Here is a 20,495-nt window from a genome sequence, read left to right as displayed (position 1 = left end):
CAAGTAGCTGGGACTACAGACCTGCACTACGAAGCCCAACTAATTTTTTTATATTTTTAGTAGAGATGGGGTCTCACTCTTGCTCAGGCTGGTCTCTAACTCCTAGCCTGAAGCAATCCTCTTGCCTTGGCCTCCCAAAGTGCTAGGATTACAGCCATGAGCCACCACACCTGGACTAATTATTTTTTTTAGTTTTTGTCTTGCTGGGTCTTGCTATGTTGCCCAGGCTGGTTTCAAATTCTTGGCTTCAAGCAATCCTCCCAATCTCAGCCTCCCAAAGTGCCAGGATTACAGGCATGAGTCACTACACCTGGCCAATTTTACTGAATTTTAACTAATTTAAATTTAAATAACCACTGTGCCTTGTGGCTCCTGGCACCCATATTGGCAGCACAGGTCTATGCAGATAGTCCTGGGCTCACGTGCCACCACTTTTTCCCCTAAACCTCTATGCTCCAGCTCTTGAAGGCTCTAAGCCTTTGCACAGGTAGTTCCCTCCACCGGTGAAGCCTTTCTCTGACCCAGGGCTAAACTTTTGCAGCCTTGTAGCCCGTCTCACTGGGTTCCATTCTTGGAAAGCCTTCTTAGACAGCTCACAGAATTATTACCCCATCATCCTGTCCTTCCTAGCTGAGTGCCTCAGTGTCTGTTTCTGCTGTAGCGCCCCGATCCCTGGGGTCCTGGCCCTGAGGTGCTCTCCTTGTTCCCAGCCCCCAGCACAGAGAGGGCCTGGCACAGAGCAAGGGGCACGAGGAGTGGGCATGGAACAAAAGCCCCTTCACCAGTCGGGTAAAGTCACTCTATCCTTCTAACAACTTGAGGGCTTTGCAGACCAGCCCCGGCAGAGGCAGAAAGCCCTCTTCCCCACGTAGCACTACCTAAGCCTGCTTGCTTCGGCCTTGCTCTCTTCCTACCCCTGGCAAAACCCCGCCAAGCCCCACCTCACCAGCTCTCCAGGAGCAAAAAAAAGCAAACTCCTTACCTCCCCTTCACAGCCTCCTCGAATACTGCCCAGCCCAGCCCAGCTCTCCCTTCATTTTATTTCCAGCTCCCATGAAGCCCCTCCCCTGGCCATCAGCCCCAGCTGGGGAAAAGAACTCGGAGTGAGTTCTGGGTCTCACAAGAACTGCAAGCCAGCCTGACTTCCAGAAACCGCCTGAAAGGAGGGGAGAAGGCATGTTTCGAAAGCTTTAGAAAAGGTTATGGCCCAGGACATGATAGCAGGCACAGAGGGCCCAGAAAGCAGGCAGATGTGGGGTGTGGTCCCAGCTCCACTGCATGTCGGCTGTTTGCACTTGGACGAGGCACCTTACTTCTGTGAGCCCCAGCGTCTCTCACCCGTGTGACAGGATGATGAGTCCTGCTTTATAGGGCCGGGGTAAGGATTAGTGACAATAAAAGGAAAGGCTTTGCAATATAGACACTCAATAAATGAAAGCGATTATTGGTATTATTTTTTACTTTTTTTATTATTTTTTTTGAGACAGAGTCTCACTCTGTTCCCCGGGCTAGAGTGAGTGCCGTGGTGTCAGCCTAGCTCACAGCAACCTCAGACTCCTGGGCTTAAGCAACCCTAGTGCCTCAGCCTTCCGAGTAGCTGGGACTACAGGCATGTGCCACCATGCCGGGCTAATTTTTTCTGTATATGTTTTTAGTTGTCCATTAATTTTCTTTCTATTTTTAGTAGAGACGGGGTCTCACTCTTGCTCAGGCTGGTCTCGAACTCCTGAGCTCAAACGATCCACCCGCCTCGGCCTCCCAGAATGCTAGGATTACAGGCATGAGCCCCTGCACCCAGCCTATTGGTATTATTAATAATGTATTTATTAAATAATAGCAGAGACTAAGACAAGCTGAAATGTGGAGTGGTGAAGAGTGTAAGATCTGGCTGGTCTGAGTGCAGTAGTGCTTGGTACTAATTGATCACAATCAGTTACAGATTTATTTGTTCCTTTTCCACTCCCACTGCTTCACTTGACTAGCCTAAAAAAGAAAAACGAAAAGAAAAAAAAAAAGAGTGTAAGATCTATGACCCAGTAATTCTACTTCTATATGCATATATGTATGTATATGTATATATATAAATAATATAGAGCTGGGCACGGTGGTGTACTTGTAGTCCCAGCTATGTGGAACACTGAGGTATTAATAAAAGGGTCTCTTGAGGCCATGCAGTTCGAATCTAACCTTGGCAACATAGAGAGACCCCCTATCTCTAAAACAAACAAACAAACAAAAACATATTTATTATATGTACGTATATATATACACATACACCCCCAAGAGAAATGAAACAATATGTCTAGGCCATGTACTCATTATAATGTCTAGGCCATGTACTCATTATAGGCTCATGCCTGTAATCCTAGCACTTTGGGAGGGTGAGGTGGGAGGATCCTTTGAAGCCGGGAGTTCGAGACAAGCCTGGGCAATATAGGTAGACTCTGTCCCTACAAAAATTCTTTTAAAAAAATTAGGCATGGTGGCATGTACCTGTAGTCCCAACTACTTGGGAGGCCGAGGCAGGAGGGTCACTTGAGCCCAGAAGTTGGAGGCTGCAGTAAGCTATGATCATGACACTGTACTCCAACCTGGGTGACAGAGTGAGACCCTATCTCTAAAAAAAAAAGAATTTCTACACAAAAATTTCTACATGAATGTTGACAGCATTATTCATAATATCCAAAAGGCAGAAACAACATGAATGATCATCAATCGATGAATGGATTAAAAAATGTGGTATATCCATAAATGAGATATACCTTGTCAATAAAAAGGATATATACTACTACATGAAGGAAGCTTGAAAACATGCAAAGTGGAAGAAGCCAGTCACAAAAGATCATATATGTATTATATCCACTTACATGAAATGTCCAGAATAAGTAAATCTATAAAGACAGAAAATAAATTAGTGGTTGCTCAGGGCTGAGAGTGGGGAGTGGGAGAGGAATGGGGAGTCACTGCTAATGGGTACAGGGTTTCTTTTAGGGGAAACAAAATTTTCTAACCTATTATAATAATCACAACCTATTAATCTTCTTGGTGATGGTTGCACAATCCTGTAAATATACTAAAAATCATTGACTTGAACACCTGAGTGGGTGAATTGTATGGTATATGAATTATACCTCAATAAAGCTGTGTTTTGTTTTTTAGGGACTGGATCTCACTCTGTCACCCAGGCTGGAGTGCAGTGGTGTGATCATAGGTCACTGCAGCCTCAAACTCCTGGGCTCAGGTGATCCTTCTTCCTCAGCCTCCCAGCTACTGGCTATTTTTAAAAGTTTTTTTGTAGATGTGAGTCTCGCCATGTTGCTCAGGCTGGTCTTGAACTCCTGGGCCTCAAGAATCCTCCTGCCTCAACCTTACAAAGTGCTGAGATTACAAGCATGAGCCACTGTGCCAGATTTTTTAAAAAGAGTTTAACCCTATCTTTCTTTTAGCACAACGTTTTTCACACTTTAGTACATCAGAATCACCTGGAGGGTTTGTTAAAATTCAGATTGCTGGGCCCCACCCAGAGTTTTTGACTCAGTATATCTGGGGGGGCCTAAGAATTTGCATTTTAAAGCATCCCAAATGATGGGGACTGGATGCTCAGGGAGCCCACTTTGAGAACCAGCAGTCTGGTATGTGAGCTAACTTCTTTAAGCTTCAGTTTGATCTGATGGATAGGGATAAAAATAGCTCCTACTCCATTAGGTTTTTATGACGATTAAATGAGACAATCATGAAATTTACTTGTTATGGAGCCTAGTTCATCCTCAGAGGTCAATAAATAGCAATTATTATTATTATTATTCAGATCTAAATCCTTCCCTGAAGGCGATCTCAGGCAGCCATCATTCACGCATTCAGCAGATATTACACACTATGTGCCCCCTCTCCACCTTTCAAGGAGCTGACATTCCTGGCGGAGGAGGGAACTCAGACCATGGACAAATATGCAAATAAACAAAATTATTTCAGATAGTAATGTTCTGGGGGAAAAACAAGGTGATATGATAGCAAATGGCTGAAGAGTTAGATTGGGCTATGGGTTCAAGAAAGGCCTCCAAGGAGGTGAGCTTTGAGCTAAATCCTAACCGGTGAGAAGCTAATCTTCTGAAGTCCTGAGGAGCAGTCAGGGCAAAGGAAACATCCGAGCAAAGGATTTGAGAAGGGAATGAGCAGGGAGGGAGAGGAGACAGGAACTTAAGAGCAGACCAAGAGCCAGGAGAAAAGTACAAGCAAAACACTTCAGGGAGAAAGCTCTGGGGAATGTCTCTTGGACATTCACTCCTCGGACACTTATTGAACGCCCACAGAGTCCTTGGCAACCCGTGATACATAAGCCAATGGGTGACTCAGAAGCAGTGTGGCCTTGAGAAACCCTGAGTGCCTGCGTGGAGGGCAGACGCAGAAAAGACAAAGATAACCACAGGCTAAAGCCAGAGAGCATTCACCTGGGGGGCAGGGAGGGTGAACCTGAGGATTCTTCACGGTGCTCTGAGAAGAGGACGGTTTGGCTCCACTGGGATTTATCCATTCAACAAAACTTTCTTGAACTTTACACTATATCAGGCACTATGAGCTGCTGGGGACACCGATGACTCAGGTCTTGTCCCTGCCATTGAGGAAGTTACGTTCTAGTGAAGGAGGCAATGTCTGAGCATGGTTCTAAAATTCTGTAGCACATGAAAATTACCCAAGACATGTTGGAGTGGAGGACTCTAAAACTCAAAATTGAGAAGCCATAAAAGAAAAGATTGATACATTTAATACATTAAAAAATATTCTGCATGTTAAACTTGTAACACCATGAGCAAAGTCAAAAGGCATACAATAAATATGGAAAATAATGTATATTGTGACTAATATTACAGACAAGAAGCTAATCTGTCTCTTTCTCTTTCATTCTATCCTCCCCCAACCTATATGTAAATTAAGAAGACAAACAACATAATAGAAAAATGAGCAAATGGCTGGCACAGTGGCTCAGGCCTGTAATCCTAGCACTTTGGGAGGCCAAGGCAGGAGGATCCCTTGAACTCAGGAATTCAAGGTTACAGTGAGCTTTGATTGTACCACTGCATTCCAGCTTAGGTGACAGAGTCACTCTAAAAAAAAAAAAGAAACAAAAAAGTGCAAAGAATATGAACACAGTCCAGGGAAATGACATACAGATGGCTCTTAAACATATTAAGGGATGCTTAATCTCACTTTTATTTATTCATTTTTATTTTAGTTATTTATTTATTTTTAAAGATGGGGTCTAGCTATGTTGCCCAGGCTGGAGTGCAATGGCTATTTATAGGCACGATGATAGCATACTACAGTCTCAAACTCCTGGCCTCAAGCCATCCTTCTGCCTCAGCCTCCTGAATAGCTGAGACAACAAGTATGTGCCACCTTGCCTGGCTTCATTTATAGGATAGAAATGTAATTTTTTTTTGAAACAGGGTCTTGCTCTGTTGCCTGTGCTTGAGTACAGTGGCATCATAACAGCTCTCTGCAATCTCTAACCCCTAGACTAAAGGGATCCTCCTGCCTCAGCCCCTGAGTCGCTGGGACTACAGGCTCATGACAGCATGCCCTGCTAATTTTTCTACTTTTTGTAGAGACGGGGTCTGGCTATGTTGGTCAGATCAGTCTCAAACTCCTAGCCTCAAGTGCCGTTGGCCTCCTAAAGTACTAAGATTACAGGCCAGAGTCACCGTGCCGGGCCAGAAATGCAATTTAAAACTACACTGAGATGTCATTCTTCACCTATCAGACTAGCAAATTGTTGCTAAAGCTGTGGGAAAACAGGGAATCACACACTCATACATTGCTGATGAGAATATAATTGATATAACCACTCTGAAAGTCATTTTGGCAAGATCTATCAAAATTACAAACACATTTTTTGACCCAGCAATACCACCGCCCGGATTCCACACTATAGATTTACTTTCTCAGGAGTGAAATTGTACATGTACAAAGTTATTCACTGAAGCTATGTTTGTAGTAGCAAAATATTGGAAAAACACAAATGTGCTACAAGGGGGCAGCTTAAATAAATTCTGTTATATTCATATAATGGAACAGCCCTAGGAATCTATATAGGGAAAAAAAGTGAGGAGGCTTTTTATATATTGATCCAGAGAAAATCCCCCAGATATATTAAGTCAAGACAAAAACCAAGGTCATTTTTTTTTTTTTTGAGATAGGGTCTCACTTTGCAGCCAGAGTGCATGGGTTCATCATAGCCCACTGCAATCTCAAACTCCTGGGATCAAGCAATCCTCCTGCCTCAGCCTCCTGACTAGCTGGGACTACAGGCAAGAGCCACCATGCCTACCACACCCTGCTAATTTTTCAATTTTTTGCAGAGATGTGGTCTTGCTCTTGCTCGGGACGGTCTCAAACTCCTGGCCTAAAGCAATTCTCCCACCTCGGCCTCCCAAAGTGCTAGGATTACAGGGGTGAGCCACCACACCTGGCCTTTTTCGTTTTTTTTTTTTTTTTTTAAAAGACAGAGTACTGAGGCAGGAGGATCACTTGAGCCCAGGAGTTTGAGGTTGCAGTGAGCTCTGATGACCCCACTGCACTCTACCCAGGGCAACAGAGTGAAGTCCTGTCCCAAACAAACAAACAAACAAAATAAAAAGAGTCTCACTCAGTCACCCAAACTGTTCTTGAACTCCTGGCCTCAAGCGATCCTGAATAGTGTGTATAATATGCTACTTTCTGTATCTTTTTAACATTTGTATAAATTTAGGGGGTACAAGTGCAGTTTTGTTACATGATTATAGGTGCAAGTGTCCAGCTATTGTTAATATAACCAATGGCAGCCAAGGAGAGGGGACTGTAATGTGCATGCATGAACATCTAGGACGTCACTGTCCTTGTCAGCAGGGCACTAGACGCCAGTTGAGTGACATGTGTACTGTGTGGCCATAGCATTCAAAATGACTGAACGAGTAGAACAACAAATCTGCATCAAATTTTGCGTTAAGCTTGAACAATCCTCGGAAACTATTCAGATGACGCAGAAGGCAGGCTAGAATGATGCAATGAGTGCAGCGTAAACAAACGTGGGGCACAAATGCTTCAAAGATGGTTGAGAATCTGTTGAGAGTGAGCCACAGTCTGGAAGGCCAGCAACAAGCAGGACACCTGAGAATGCTGAATGTGTACAGGTTAGGCTAAGAGACGCTGGGAGAACTGTGTGAGGTCCCCAGGTGCCTACTTTGAAGGGAACTGAGGCATCATTGTCCTATGTACAATATTTCTTGTATCTTCTTCAATAAATGTCTCTATTTTTCATGTTCCATGGTGGGATACTTTCTGGACAGACCTCATATTGCATAGTGGTGAAATTTGGGCTTTTAGTGCATCTATCCCCTGAATAATATACATTATACCCATTAAATAATTTCTCATCACCCGCCACCTTGCATTTTTTTTACAAAAAGGTAAAATAGGAATATAACTTCACATTCGCTTGTATGTGCTTAAAGAAACTGGAAATACACATAACAATGGAGGGAAAAGTGGTTCCCTGGTCAGGTGGAGCAAGGAGCACTCGGTTGCAATCTGGGAGATGCGGAGCAGAATTGGGAGTGAGATTTTTCACTGCACATATTTTCAGAAAATTGTATAACTTTATTTTGATACAATTTGCTGTCACTGTAACCTTACATATTTCATTTTGCAGATTTTAAAAACATTCTGAGAAGGGATCTGTAGCTTCCCCAGGTGGCCAAGGGCATCCGTGGCACACAAATGGATACAGGCCCCAGCTCTACATTGACCACGCCTTGCATTGTTGCTCTTCCCATATGACCACATTTTTAATACAGCTGTTGTTGTTTTATTTTGTTTTGTTTTGAGACAGGGTCTGTGTCTCCCAGGCTGGAGTGCAGTGGCATCATCACAGCTCATTGCAGTCTCAAACTCCTGGGCTCAAGTGATCCTCCAATCTCAGCCTCCCTAGTAGCTGGGACTACAGGCACATGCTACCACATCTGGCTAATTTTCTTTTTTCTTTTCTGTACAGACAGAATCTCACTATGTTGTCCAGGCTGTTTTCAGACTCCTGGCCTCAAGCAATCCTCCCACCTTGGTCTCCCGAAGTTCTGGGATTATAGGCATGAGCCACTGTGCCCCGGCCCTTCGATACAGCTTTATTGAGATACAATTCTCATACCATAAATTCCACTCCTTTAAAGCGTACAATTCAGTGGTTTTCAGTATATTCACATAGTTGTGCAATCATCACCACTATCTAATTCCAGCATATTTTCATCACTCCAAAAAGAAACCACACAGTATTATGGGAGGCCAAGGCAGGAGGATTGCTTGAAGTCAGGAGTTCGAGACCAGCCTGAGCAAAAGCAACCCTGTCTCTAATAAAAATAGAAAAATTAGTCAGGTGTGGTGGCACGTGCCTGTAGTCCCAGCTACTTGGGAGGCTGAGGCAGAAGGATAGCTTGAGCCCGGGAGTCTGAGGTTGCTGTGAGCTAGGCTGACGCCACAGCACTCTACTCAGGGCAACTGAGTGAGACTGTCTCAAAAAAAAAAAAAGAAAAAGAAACCACATATCTATACTATTAGCAACCCTCTTAACAACCCCCCTCCACTTCCTATCTCTATAGACTTGCCTATTTGGGACATATATGAATGATATCATACAATATGGGATCTTTTGTGACTGACATCTTTCACTTTGCATAATGTTTTCAAGGTTCATCTATGTAGTAGTACATATCCTTTTTAATTGTCAAATAATATTCCACTTATGGATATACCACATTACCACGTTTATCCATTCATCAGTTGATGGGCATCTGGATTTTTCCCCCCTTTTGACTATTATGAATAATCCTTTTGTAAACATTTGTGTACAAGTTTTTGTGCGGACATATATTTTCAATTCTCCTGCGTACCTAAGAGTGGAACTGATGGTCATATAGTAACTCCATGTCTTACTTTTTGAGGTACTACCAAACTGTTTTCCAAAGTGCCTACACCATTGCCACCAGCAATGTATGAGAGTTCCAATTTATCCACATTCTCATTAATACTTGTTATTGTCTGTCTTGTTTATTTCAGCCATCCTAGTGGGTGTGAAGTGGTATCTCATGGGGAGGTTGAAATGCATTTCTCTAATGACTAGTGATGCCGAGCACCTTTTCTTGTGCTTAATGTGCGTAACTTTTTTCTATTGCTTGATTTTTTTAAGAGACAAGGTCTTGCTATGTTGTCCAGGCTGGCCTCAAACACTTGGACTTAAGCGATCCTCCCATCTCAGCTTCTCAAATAGCTGGGTCTACAGGCACATGCCACTGTGCTTTGCTTATTGTTTGATTTTGAACCATGAAAATGCATTACCTAGTCAACATTTTAAATTAGGGATTCCCAGGTCCAACTTTGGAGAATGATTTATATGGGTAAGAGTAGGGCCCAGAAATCTGTATTTTTAACAAACATCGTAGATGATTCTATTACAGATGGTCCTAGACCAGGCTTAGTGGACACTGAACCTGCTGAGTAAAACTTATGGGAACTGATGTGGGAGCAGGTGATGCTTTATGGTGCAGTAAGATGAGTCCTAAAGGGTCAGTAGGATTTCCATAGGACAAGGAAAGACATTCTAGAGAGCATACGTGGAGGAGACAGATATTCCCGGCCCGTTTCTCCAGACAGTCAATTTTTGCCTCAGTGGGTCCTGAACCCTCTTAGTTATCCCTTACACAGGGGCAGTGACTAATGAGTATTAGGCTGGGAGCGGTGGCTCACATCTGTAATCCTTGCACTTTGGGAGGCTGAGGCAGAAGGATCATTTGAGGCAAGGAGTTTGAGACCAGCTTGGGCAACATAGAGTGACCCCCATCTTCATCTTTACAAAAAATAAAATTAAAAAAATTAGCCAGGTGTGGTGGTGCACACCTGTAGTCCTGGCACTCAGGAGGCTGAGGTGGAAGGATTGCTTGAGCCCAAGAGTTCAAGACCACTCTGGGCAGCATAGCAAGACCTTGTCTCTACAAAAAAGACAAAAAAAAATTTAAATTAAAATGCAAAGCTGAGTCACTTTCCTGAGTAAAGACTTTAATGGCTCCCCAACACCCCTGGGATAAAGTCCTAACTCTTTTTTTTTTTTAGAGATGGAGTCTCACTATGTTGCCTAGTACATAGAGTACTAGTACATGGAGTACAGTACTCCTAGTACATGGAGTATAATAACACTGATCATAGCTCACTGTAACCTTGAACTCCTGGGTTCAAGTGATCTTCCTGCTTCAGCCTCTCATGTATCTGGGACTACAGGCATGTGCCACCACACCTGGCTAATATTTTTTTTTTCTTTTGAGACAGAGTCTCGCTCTGTTGCCCAGGCTAGAGTGCTGTGGCGTCAGCCTAGCTCACAGCAACCTCAGACTCCTGGGTTCAAGCAATCCTTCTGCCTCAGCCTCCCAAGTAGCTGGGACTACAGGCATGTGCTACCATGCCTGGCTAATTTTTTTCTGTATATATTTTTAGCTGTCCAGATCATTTCTTTCTATTTTTAGTAGAGATGGGGTCTCGCTCTTGCTCAGGCTGGTCTCAAACTCCTGACCTCGAGAGATCCTCCTGCCTTGGCCTCCCAGAGTGCTAGGATTACAGGCATGAGCCACCAAGCCTGGCCCTGGCTAATTTTTAAAATTTATTTATTTTTGTTTTTTAAAGATGGGATCTCACTATGTTGCCCAGGCTGGTCTTGAACTCCTGGGTTCAAGCAAGCCTCCTGTGTCAGCCTCCCAAAGTGCTGGGATTACAGGAGTGAACCCCCATGACTGACCAAGGCTTACCTCTTTATTGTGGCCTTCAAATGCCCCAGTTGCTCTGAACTTTTTCAGTTATTTAAACAGCCAAGTGCTCTCTGGATTCTGGGCCTTCACAGCTTCACTTCCCTCTGCCTGAAAAACTCTTCCCCTCCCTACCTGTTTACTCCAGCTAATTCCTACTCAGGCTCCAGGCCTCAGCTAAGATGCTGCCGCTCTAGGGAGCCTTCCTAACCCTCAAGGTGGGGGAGAGGTGCCTTCTCTTTGCTCCCTCAGCCTCCTGTACTTTCCCCTCTTGGCACTGACCACCCTACTTCATAGTTTCATGGGTCTAAGTTCTTCCCCCCACTGGTCTGTGATCCCTCAAGGGACAGGGACCATGTCTGTTTCATTCTGTGTCCCCAGGTTATAGTACAGTATACTGGTGCATAGTGGATGTTCAGTACATGTTTGGTGGTTTTTTATTTTTATTTTTATTTTTGCAGATAATGTAACTTCCTTAAAATTTTATTTTTTATTGTGGTAAAATGTACATAACATCAAATATACCATCTTAATCCTTTTTATGGGTACAGTTCTGTGGCATTAAACACATGCTTAGCCTTGTGAAACCAGCACCACCTCCTGTCTCCAAGACTTTCTCATCCTCCCAAACTGAAACTGCCCATTAAACAGTAGTTCCCCAGTCGCTGCCCCAGCCCCGCCAGCCCCTGGTAACCATCGTTCTACTCTGTCTCTACAGATAACATAACGTTTTATTTGAAAATAATTTCTTTTTCTTTCATGGCCTTGACATTTTTGAAGAGTACAGTTCAGCTATCTTGTAGAATGTCCCTCAGTTTGGGATTGTCTGACATTTCTTCATGGTTAGATTCAGGTTAAGTATTTTTGGCAGAGATACCACAAAAGCGATGCTGTGTCCTCAGCGTATCGGGAGGCGTTGGGTGTCAGTTTGTCTCATTATCGGTCAGGTTAACTTTGACTACTTGGTTAACGGGGAGGCACCAGGTTTGCTCACTGAAATGTTACCCTCTTCTTTTTGCAATGATTAAATGACCTAGGGGAGAACGTTGATAAACTGTGTGAATGATGTGTACTCCAAAGAGCAGTTTCCCCTTCTGTGAAGTGGGGACATTGGTGTCTTGGACTCATATCAGAGCTTACGAAGGTGAGAGAGTTCAACAAGCTTTCAGGCAGACAGACAAAAAGCACTCAAGGCTGCGACTAACTTCCTGCGCGCTCCCCTCGGCAGGGGCGGGGCGGGGCCGAGAGCGAACCAGGGCGCATGCGCGCGGAGGAGTGACCACAGAGTCGGTCCTCCCGAGACAGAGAAGCCGGAAGTCCTCTTCGGAGAGCCTCGCGGCTGTGGGGTGGCCGAGCTGGGGCGGTGCGAATAGCGTTCCCCGGTGGCTTGGCGCTGTTGTGGCGGTCGCGAGTCCGCGTGAGGGGATCCGGGGTTCTGGGCGGTTACAATGGCATCTCGGGCAGGCCCGCGAGCGGCCGGCACCGACGGCAGCGACTTTCAGCACCGGGAGCGCGTCGCCATGCACTACCAGATGAGGTATGAAGTGCGGCGAGGAGCACGGAGGCCGTCTCCCTGGCGGGAGAGACGACGGCCCAGCCCAGGGTCTTGCTCCCCAGCCAGCCCCGCGCACTTGGCAAGTCCCCTCCTCCGGTGACGGCGTCGGGCCCGTCTCCCACCCTGGGAAGCCCCGTCGCCCTAGCGAGCGCCACCCCTTTATTCACTCGGTGCCTTGAGGCGATCCAGCCCCGCGTGGGCTCTGGAGTCACATCTGTGCTGGCCCCGCTCTGTCAGCTTGGAAACCTGATTTCTAATTGAGCCTCAGTTTCCTCATCTGCAGAGGGAGAAAATAATCTACCTTTTAGGTTTTGGTGAAGAAGATAGCTTGAGGCCTATCCCATAATACCTGGTAGCTGTTATATTTTGGGCCGTTTGGGGGGATGTGGAGGGTAAAAGACAGCCTTTCCCTGGCTAAAATGAATTTTATAAACACTCCCATGTAAGGGATATTTCTACATTCGATTATTCGACGTACTTCTTGAGCTTCTACCCATCGTGCATTGTGTAAGACACTGAGGCTGTAAGAGCAAAAGCAGACCTGGGCTTTGAGTGCATGTTATACTTTCAATAAAAAGTTTATTAAAAGATGGAAACAAAAAGCAAAACTGTTACCTGCCTTCATTGAGCTTGAGGTCTAGAGATGACTGATTATTGTCTTCTGCTTTTTCCACGTTTTTAATAACAAATATTTTAAAATGAAAATTTAAAAAGATTTTACTTCCTTAAATCCATTGAACTCTCCCAGAATGTTCTTCACATCCTTCTCTCTATAGTTTTGAAGAATGACAAGCTCTATGGACCCTCACTTCATTCTCATCTTTAGGCGCCTACTTAGGAGAGCCTCACAACTCAAGAAGGTGTTTTCTTGCCTGCCCAGAGCAGAAACAGTGTCCTTGGGGGTATGAGGAGGATACATTTGGGAACTGAGAGAATTAGAAGAGTAAGAGAGATATGTGCTTTCTTTAGATGAAAAATCTATCTGGAGAAGTATGGGCAGCATGAGCTCCTTTCCTCACTGTCAGTACCTTTCTTCCTCTAGGTTGTACTTCTATGGTGCAAAGTCATCTTTCTAAACACAGAGTTACTCTTCTGCCTTTAAACTGTCTCTTTCATAGTCTTTGTAACTTCATATCCAGCTACTCCCCTGTCCCCACAATGTGTTCTTGCCACACTCAACCATTTGCTTCCTGGAACACAAATGCTTATGCTTTTTTTGCCTGCAGTTTGCCTGCATGCTATTGGCTCTGCATGCAATGTCCATCTTCACTCATCCCTCAGAGCCTAGCTCAGATATCACTCTCCTCTAGATAGCCTTCTCTGACATTCCATCCCAAGCAGAATTGATTCCTCCTTCCTGTGATCCCATATATCTTGGAACATGTATTTACTAGAGCTGTTTCAGTTCCTTTTCTAATTATTTTTTCCTCCTCTGTTCTTGTGCCTAGCCTCTGGGCTGTCTTATTCAAATTTGTATCCCGGTGTGCAATACAGTTGCTGTGCATATAGTTGGTGGTCAGAAAAATTTGAATGAAAGGTACTTCTCCCTCTGCTCTGCCCCACAGCGTGACCCTCAAGTATGAAATCAAGAAGCTGATCTACGTACATCTGGTCATATGGCTGCTGCTGGTTGCCAAGATGAGCGTGGGACACCTGAGGCTCCTGTCACATGATCAGGTGGCCATGCCCTATCAGTGGGAGTACCCGTATTTGCTGAGCATTTTGCCCTCTCTCTTGGGACTTCTCTCTTTCCCCCGCAACAACATTAGCTACCTGGTGCTTTCCATGATCAGCATGGGGCTCTTTTCCATCGCTCCTCTCATTTATGGCAGCATGGAGATGTTCCCTGCTGCGCAGCAGCTCTACCCGCCATGGCAAGGCCTACCGCTTCCTTTTTGGATTTTCTGCCGTCTCCGTCATGTACCTGGTGTTGGTGCTGGCAGTCCAAGTGCATGCCTGGCAATTATACTACAGCAAGAAGCTCCTAGACTCTTGGTTCACCAGCACACAGGAGAAGAAGCGTAAATGAAGCCTGCCTGATGGACTGCTGTGGGGTGAAGCCTGGGCCTCCCATTGAACGAAGGGACAGGGGTAGACGAGCTGTTCTAAAATCTCTTCTGGTGATTTTAGCAGCTGTGATGCTGACCAGGCCAGAGTTCTGGAAAGCCTCTGCTATTGCCATCTGCTGAGGTGGCAAAACTATATTTAATATATTCCTGGTCGGTTAGAACTGGATGACCAACAGCTGTGAAACAAACTTCAGTTGGTTGAAATTGATGCCCTTTGGGATTTTTCTTTAAGACTGAACCTCATCCTTGCCTCCTCTTGGTCATTCTCCCCACTTCCATCCATCAGCCCTTAGCCATTGAGACTGAAGGAAATAGCAAATAAATCAAATTCTATTTCAATTGATAGGTCATGGGTCAGCAAACATTTGGAAAGCTGCTCCTCCTGCAGGCTGTGGTCTCTTTTGCAAAGCATTTTAATTCAAAAGAACCTCAATAAAGTTAAGACTGCCCTGTCTACCTTGTGCCTTGTGTTTGGGGCTTGAAGGAGTGTGAAAGGTTTGTTGTTTGAGTGGTCTTAGACACTAGGAGAAAGGTAGAAGCTACCTGAGAAAGCTGGCAGTGGCCATAAAGAAGTGGACCGGCCGTGGGGAACCTAAGCCAAAGTTGCACCCTGCAGCTGATTGGCAAGAACTACCTTGGGCCAGACATTTAATCTCTCCATGTATAAAATGGTCCATTCTCATCTATTTAGCTTGGGTTATGGGCTCTTTTAGTTGGATTTTCATGTTTACCAGTCAATGTTAATGTCAGTTATGTATCTACTGCTATATAATGGTATCCAAAAGAATTTTAAAGTGTTTCTGTTATAGAGTTTACAATCTAGGCGAAACATGCTATACATGTGAAACAACCAATGAATGTAAATCTAATGGTGTGGAGTGATAAAAATAGAAGTGGAAGGGGTGATTAAACTAAAGGTCCTTCCTTTTACACCTAAAATTCTGACACAGTATTTATTGAATGAAAGATGTGTGTCTCTTTGCACTTGAGTTTATTGTCTTTGGATGATGCCCAGATCTGTAACCACAGAGCTCTGCCCTCTCCAGAGTTGTAATTGTTCTTTTGTTCTATAAACCTATGTAATATACTTACTCACACTTAGTACAGTGTTAGGTACTGGCGGTACTTCTAACTACAAAACCTCTTCTGCTAGATGTTCTGATTATCATCTGAAAATCAGTATGTCCTGTCTGGGTGAGGCAGGTCATGCCTGCAATCCCAGCACTTTGGGAGGTTGAGGCAGGAGGACTGCTTGTGCTCAGGAATTTGAGGGTGCAATGAGCTATGATCCCACCACTGCACTATAGCCTGGGTGATAGAGCGAGATCCTGTCTCTAAAAAAAATCAGTATGTCCCAAACTTAACTTTGCCTTTCTGCCTCATACCCATTCCTCTTCCTGCATTCCTGTGTTGAAGTGAGTATACCAAGAGCACAGCTCTGGATCATCATCCATTCAATGATCATTAAGTACCTACCATGTGCTGTTACTTTTGTAGCAACCTAAGTGCCCTAATCTCTTTCTGAGGTTTCCAAGGGGCATTATCTCCCAGTACTTCCACTCACACCCTGCCTTAGTCAACTCAGCCTCTCATGGATCCCCATATTGGCTCCATGGTTTCCCAGTTTCCTTTGCATAAAAATTTCCTTTTTCTACTCTTACATTCCTGTATCACTTATCCTTTAAGACCCAGTTCATATGGTAATTCTAGAGCCTTCCAGTTCCTGCAATTCAAGGAGCAAGAGTTCTTTCTCTGAATTTTTATTTTACTGCTTTTATTGCTTTGCATGTTTTTTCCACGCTGCTTGCTCAGTACCTAGCACATAGCATGCATTCTAAATTTATTGAATGAAGTAATTTTCCCTACTGTAAACTAAAGTCAGGATGTATTTCACAGATGATAGAACTAAAGTAGAGATAGAATTTGGAGAGCAGAGAGAGGCAGATAGAAATATACAAGTAATGGAGTTACCATGAGCACCAGGCACAGACTGCTAACTTTCAAAGAATTGAAATGCAAATATTAGTTTTAAAAAAGTTTAAGGCCGGGCGTGGTGGCTCATGCCTGTAATTGTAGCACTTTGGGAGGCCAACGAGGGAGGATTGCTTGAGGCCAGGAGTTCAAGGCCAGCCTGAGCAAGAGCAAGACCTGGTCTCTACAAAATACAGAAAAATTGGCTGGGTGTGTTGGTCTGTGCCTGTAGTCCCAGCTACTCAGAAGGCTGAGGCAGGAGGATCCATTGAAGCCAGGAGTTTGAGGTTGCAGTGAGCTATGATGACGCCAATGCATTGTAGCTAGGGTCAGAGAGGGAGACCCTGTCTCAAAAAAACAAAACCAAAAAAGTTTAAAATTTCTTTGGTTATTGGAATGGTCTTAGGGTACCTTACAGACTTTATGGTCTTAGAATACCTTCAAAGATCCATTGTGAAAATTACTGTCAACAATTTTAGGCCGGGCACGGTGGCTCACGCCTGTAATCCTAGCACTCTGGGAGACAGAGGTGGGTGGATTGTTTGAGCTCAGGAGTTCGAGACCAGCCTGAGCAAGAGTGAGACCCCATCTCTACTAAAAAAAATAGAAATTATCTGGACAACTAAAAATATATAGAAAAAATTAGCCAGGCATGGTGGCGCATGCCTGTAGTCCCAGCTACTTGGGAGGCTGAGGCAGAAGGATTGCTTGAGCCCAGGAGTTTGAGGTTGCTCTGAGCTAGGCTCATGCCACGGCATTCTAGCCCGGGCAACAGAGTGAGACTCTCTCCAAAAAAAAAAAAAAAAAACTCCAACAATTTTAAAAGAACAAAAACCATTTGGTTTATGTTAGTTTCTGCTTGTTGGGTTGCTGGGATTCTGCTGTTCTGGGCTTTTCCTATAATTTTTCCCTGCCTCCTGGTTGTAGTATTCCCTAAAGCAAATACGACCCCCTTGTTGGATCTTGATGTAGTGGAAGGAACACTGTATTTGGATCAGAAGACTGGGGTTCAAGTACCAATGCAGCTGCTAATCATAGGACTAAGATCAACCCTACTTGTTTCACAGATTGCTTTGAAGATCAAATAAGGTAAAGAATTGTGAAAGCGCTTTGTGAACTATGTATCACTATATAAATGTGAAGAATGGTTATTGCTTCCTGATCTTCACAGGACTAAAGTTTAGGGGCTGAAGGGACTGTTAGAGAGCACCTAGGCCATAAGAAAGGCAGTGTGGTATGGTGGAATACCTCTTCCCATATTAGATTGACCTAGGCTGGGATTCTAGCCAGGCATTTTACTAACTTCTGCCTTGGGTGAGATACTTGAGCCCTTGCTTTTGATCTGACACATGGGCATCCTGGTAGCTACCTCCCAGGGTTGATGTGAGGCTTAAATAAATAACGTTATGAACAGTCTAGTATATAGTAGGGGTTTAACAAATATCCAAATGCCATCCCTTGATGAGCTGTGTTGGCTTCCTCCTTCAGACTGGGAGTCCTTTCCTCTTCTCTTAGCAATAATTTCTTGCCCCAGAATGCTAGAGTTTGATCCCTTCTGGAAGAAAAAAGTAAGGAAGGGACAGTTGCCCACTCTTGGGTTACATTGATCTAATTGGTTAAACCTTCCTTCCCAGGGTGCCCTAATGGTGGACACAGTTACCCAACAGACCTTAGAGACTGGCCTTACAGGAAGATTCTGGAGCTGCTGCTTCATGGTCTGACAAAGTCCACACCAGTAAAGCTATGACAAGAAAAATGGCTGCCCGAGGCCCCTACTGTGTACTTGGTACCTGAGCATGTACAGAGGCCTGCGAGGACTCCTGAGCTCTCGCTGGGTCTCCAAGTAAAGGTTATTAGAGCATGAAGTCTCTTATTTGGTCAGTTCATTTAGGTACAAACCACAGATGAGACAGGCCTTAGCCACCTTCCAAGAGGACAGAGCCTCTGTGCTAAAGTCCTACAATACACCATTGCTGCCTTTACTCCAGTTCGCCACCTCCTATTCCAGTCCTCCCTTGTTGACATTTGCTGAACAATCCCCACTGTTCTAGAAGTCTGACCACTGATAACTCACTATCGTAAGGCCTACTTTCTTTCCAACCATTCCAATTTCTTTCTGCACATTGTTAACCCTGCCAACTATATCACACTGCTAAATTTAGTACCTTCTGTGGACTACAGGGTCCAGAAACCTCTGACTTCCCACAGCTTTCCCCAAGCAGCGTGTTCTAGCAGAAAGAACCAGGAAGACATAGTGGCAAATCTCAGATGAGAAAAGTGAGGCTCTGAGAAGAATAAATAATTAGCAGAACTGGGATGTGAACCCAGGTCTTCTGGCCCATCCCCTTAGGATACCACTCCTGGGCTGCATATTTCTGAACCTCCACAGTGCTGCAATACTCGGTACTCTCTGATTTATTGGCAAGCTGACTGGTAGACAAGGCAGCCCTTTTTCCCCACTGACTCCAAGGAAAGTACCTGCACGCCTTCTGGCAGTTTCCTCGAACACAGGTGTGAAGCATATGTTTGTGTGTGAGTGTGTGTGAGTGTGTGTGTGTGTGTGTAAATGAGAGAGAGAGAGAGGGAGAGAGAGGGCATATGTGCACAAGAGTATATATGAGCAGCACTCACAGGCTTCAGGCCAGCTCTGGAAGGGACATTTTTTACGCCTCATGATGTCTTCTTGCAGGTAGGAAGCCTGGGGGGTGGGAGTACAGGGGAGCAGGCAGAGAGGGTCAGAGGACTGGATTTTCCTATCTCACTCAGACCTGAGACTCATTCTGGCTTTACCTTACCGTGATGTGAGCTGCCTGAGCTGGCACTGAGGAGGGGAGCGGTGTGGGGTGTGGGCAAGGGTGGGGAGGGTCTCCAGTGCGCAGGACAGAGATCAGCAAGTGAGGGGCTGACTCCTCTTAGCTGAGTATGTTTGGACATGTCACCTAATTTTCTTGAGTGTTTCCCACTCTGTAAAAAATGGGGTAATAAGACTGACCTCAGGGTTGTAGTACTAATAAAATGAGATGAAGTGGGCAAAGCACACAGTCCAGACACTGATAATAGGATTTCAGCAACTATTGACCCCACCCCCCCCTTCCCCAGGGTGTGCTGGAATTCACCCCTGTCCTTTTTTTTATTGCATTAAATCGGTTTTGGAACCATCTCCACAGTAAATGAGTAAACCAGCAAGACAATTAATAAAATGCACACTTCTATTTTTCTCCTTCTTTCATCCTCATCTTTATTCCTTTTCCTTTTCTGTGTGCTCTTTTTTTCCCTTTCTCTCTTCTTCCCTTTTTTCCCCTCCCTTCTTTCCTTCTCCTTTCTTGTCTCTATCATTTATTTATTTATTTATTTATTTATTTTTGAGACAGAGTCTCACTCTGCTGTCTGGGCTAGAGTGCCGTGACATCAGCCTAGCTCACAGCAACCTCAAACTCCTGGTGTCAAGCAATCCTTCTGCCTCAGCCTCCCAAGTAGCTGGGACTACAGGCATGCACCACCATGCCCAGCTAATTTTTTCTACATATATTTTTAGTTGTCCAGCTAATTTCTTTCTATTTTTAGTAGAGACGGGGGTCTTGCTCTTGCTCAGGCTGGTCTCGAGCTCCTGACCTCGAGCGATCCTCCCGCCTCGGCCTCCCAGAGTGTTAGGATCACAGGCATAAGCCACCATGCCCAGCCTTGTCTCCATTGTTTTCTTGGTGAGTTCTCCTACCATACCTTAACCAGGGTCAGGAGTAATTAAGCAACTATTTTCACTGTCAGAGTCGGATCAGAGGACAGAGATCAAGGAGGAGGAGTGTTCTAGAATGGAACGAAGTTTCTCATTTCATGCCCCTAGCATCAGAAAGCTCTATTTTTGCAGATCTGAACCATTACAAGATAGGAAGAATTTTGGGGAAGACTCCCTAACCTATTCTTAATACGGCCAGACCACCCTTGCCTCCCTTCAGATTGTACTGATGTGCTGCAGAGATGGGCTCCACAAAAGACCGTACCATGTCAGGCAGATCCTTTTGGGTTCTGAGAGGCAGTGGGAGGGGAGACAATAGGATGGTAGGAGAGCTGAGTTGCAGTTGCGAGGGC

General features: G+C 44.7%; 1 protein-coding gene across 1 annotated transcript; it reads left to right on the top strand.

Annotated features, from left to right (window-relative positions):
* The first annotated feature begins 12,116 nt into the window (after positions 1 to 12,116).
* On the top strand, positions 12,117 to 14,892 carry JAGN1 (jagunal homolog 1). The gene is given in 3 exon segments (XM_045529759.1): positions 12,117 to 12,351; positions 13,935 to 14,235; positions 14,237 to 14,892. Coding segments are annotated over 3 exon segments (552 nt in total). The 5' UTR covers positions 12,117 to 12,262; the 3' UTR covers positions 14,399 to 14,892.
* Positions 14,893 to 20,495: the final 5,603 nt, after the last annotated feature.

The sequence above is a fragment of the Lemur catta genome, chromosome 18, assembly GCF_020740605.2.
Source record: "Lemur catta isolate mLemCat1 chromosome 18, mLemCat1.pri, whole genome shotgun sequence".
NCBI lineage: Eukaryota > Metazoa > Chordata > Mammalia > Primates > Lemuridae > Lemur > Lemur catta.
This window is presented reverse-complemented; position numbering and strand designations above follow the sequence as displayed.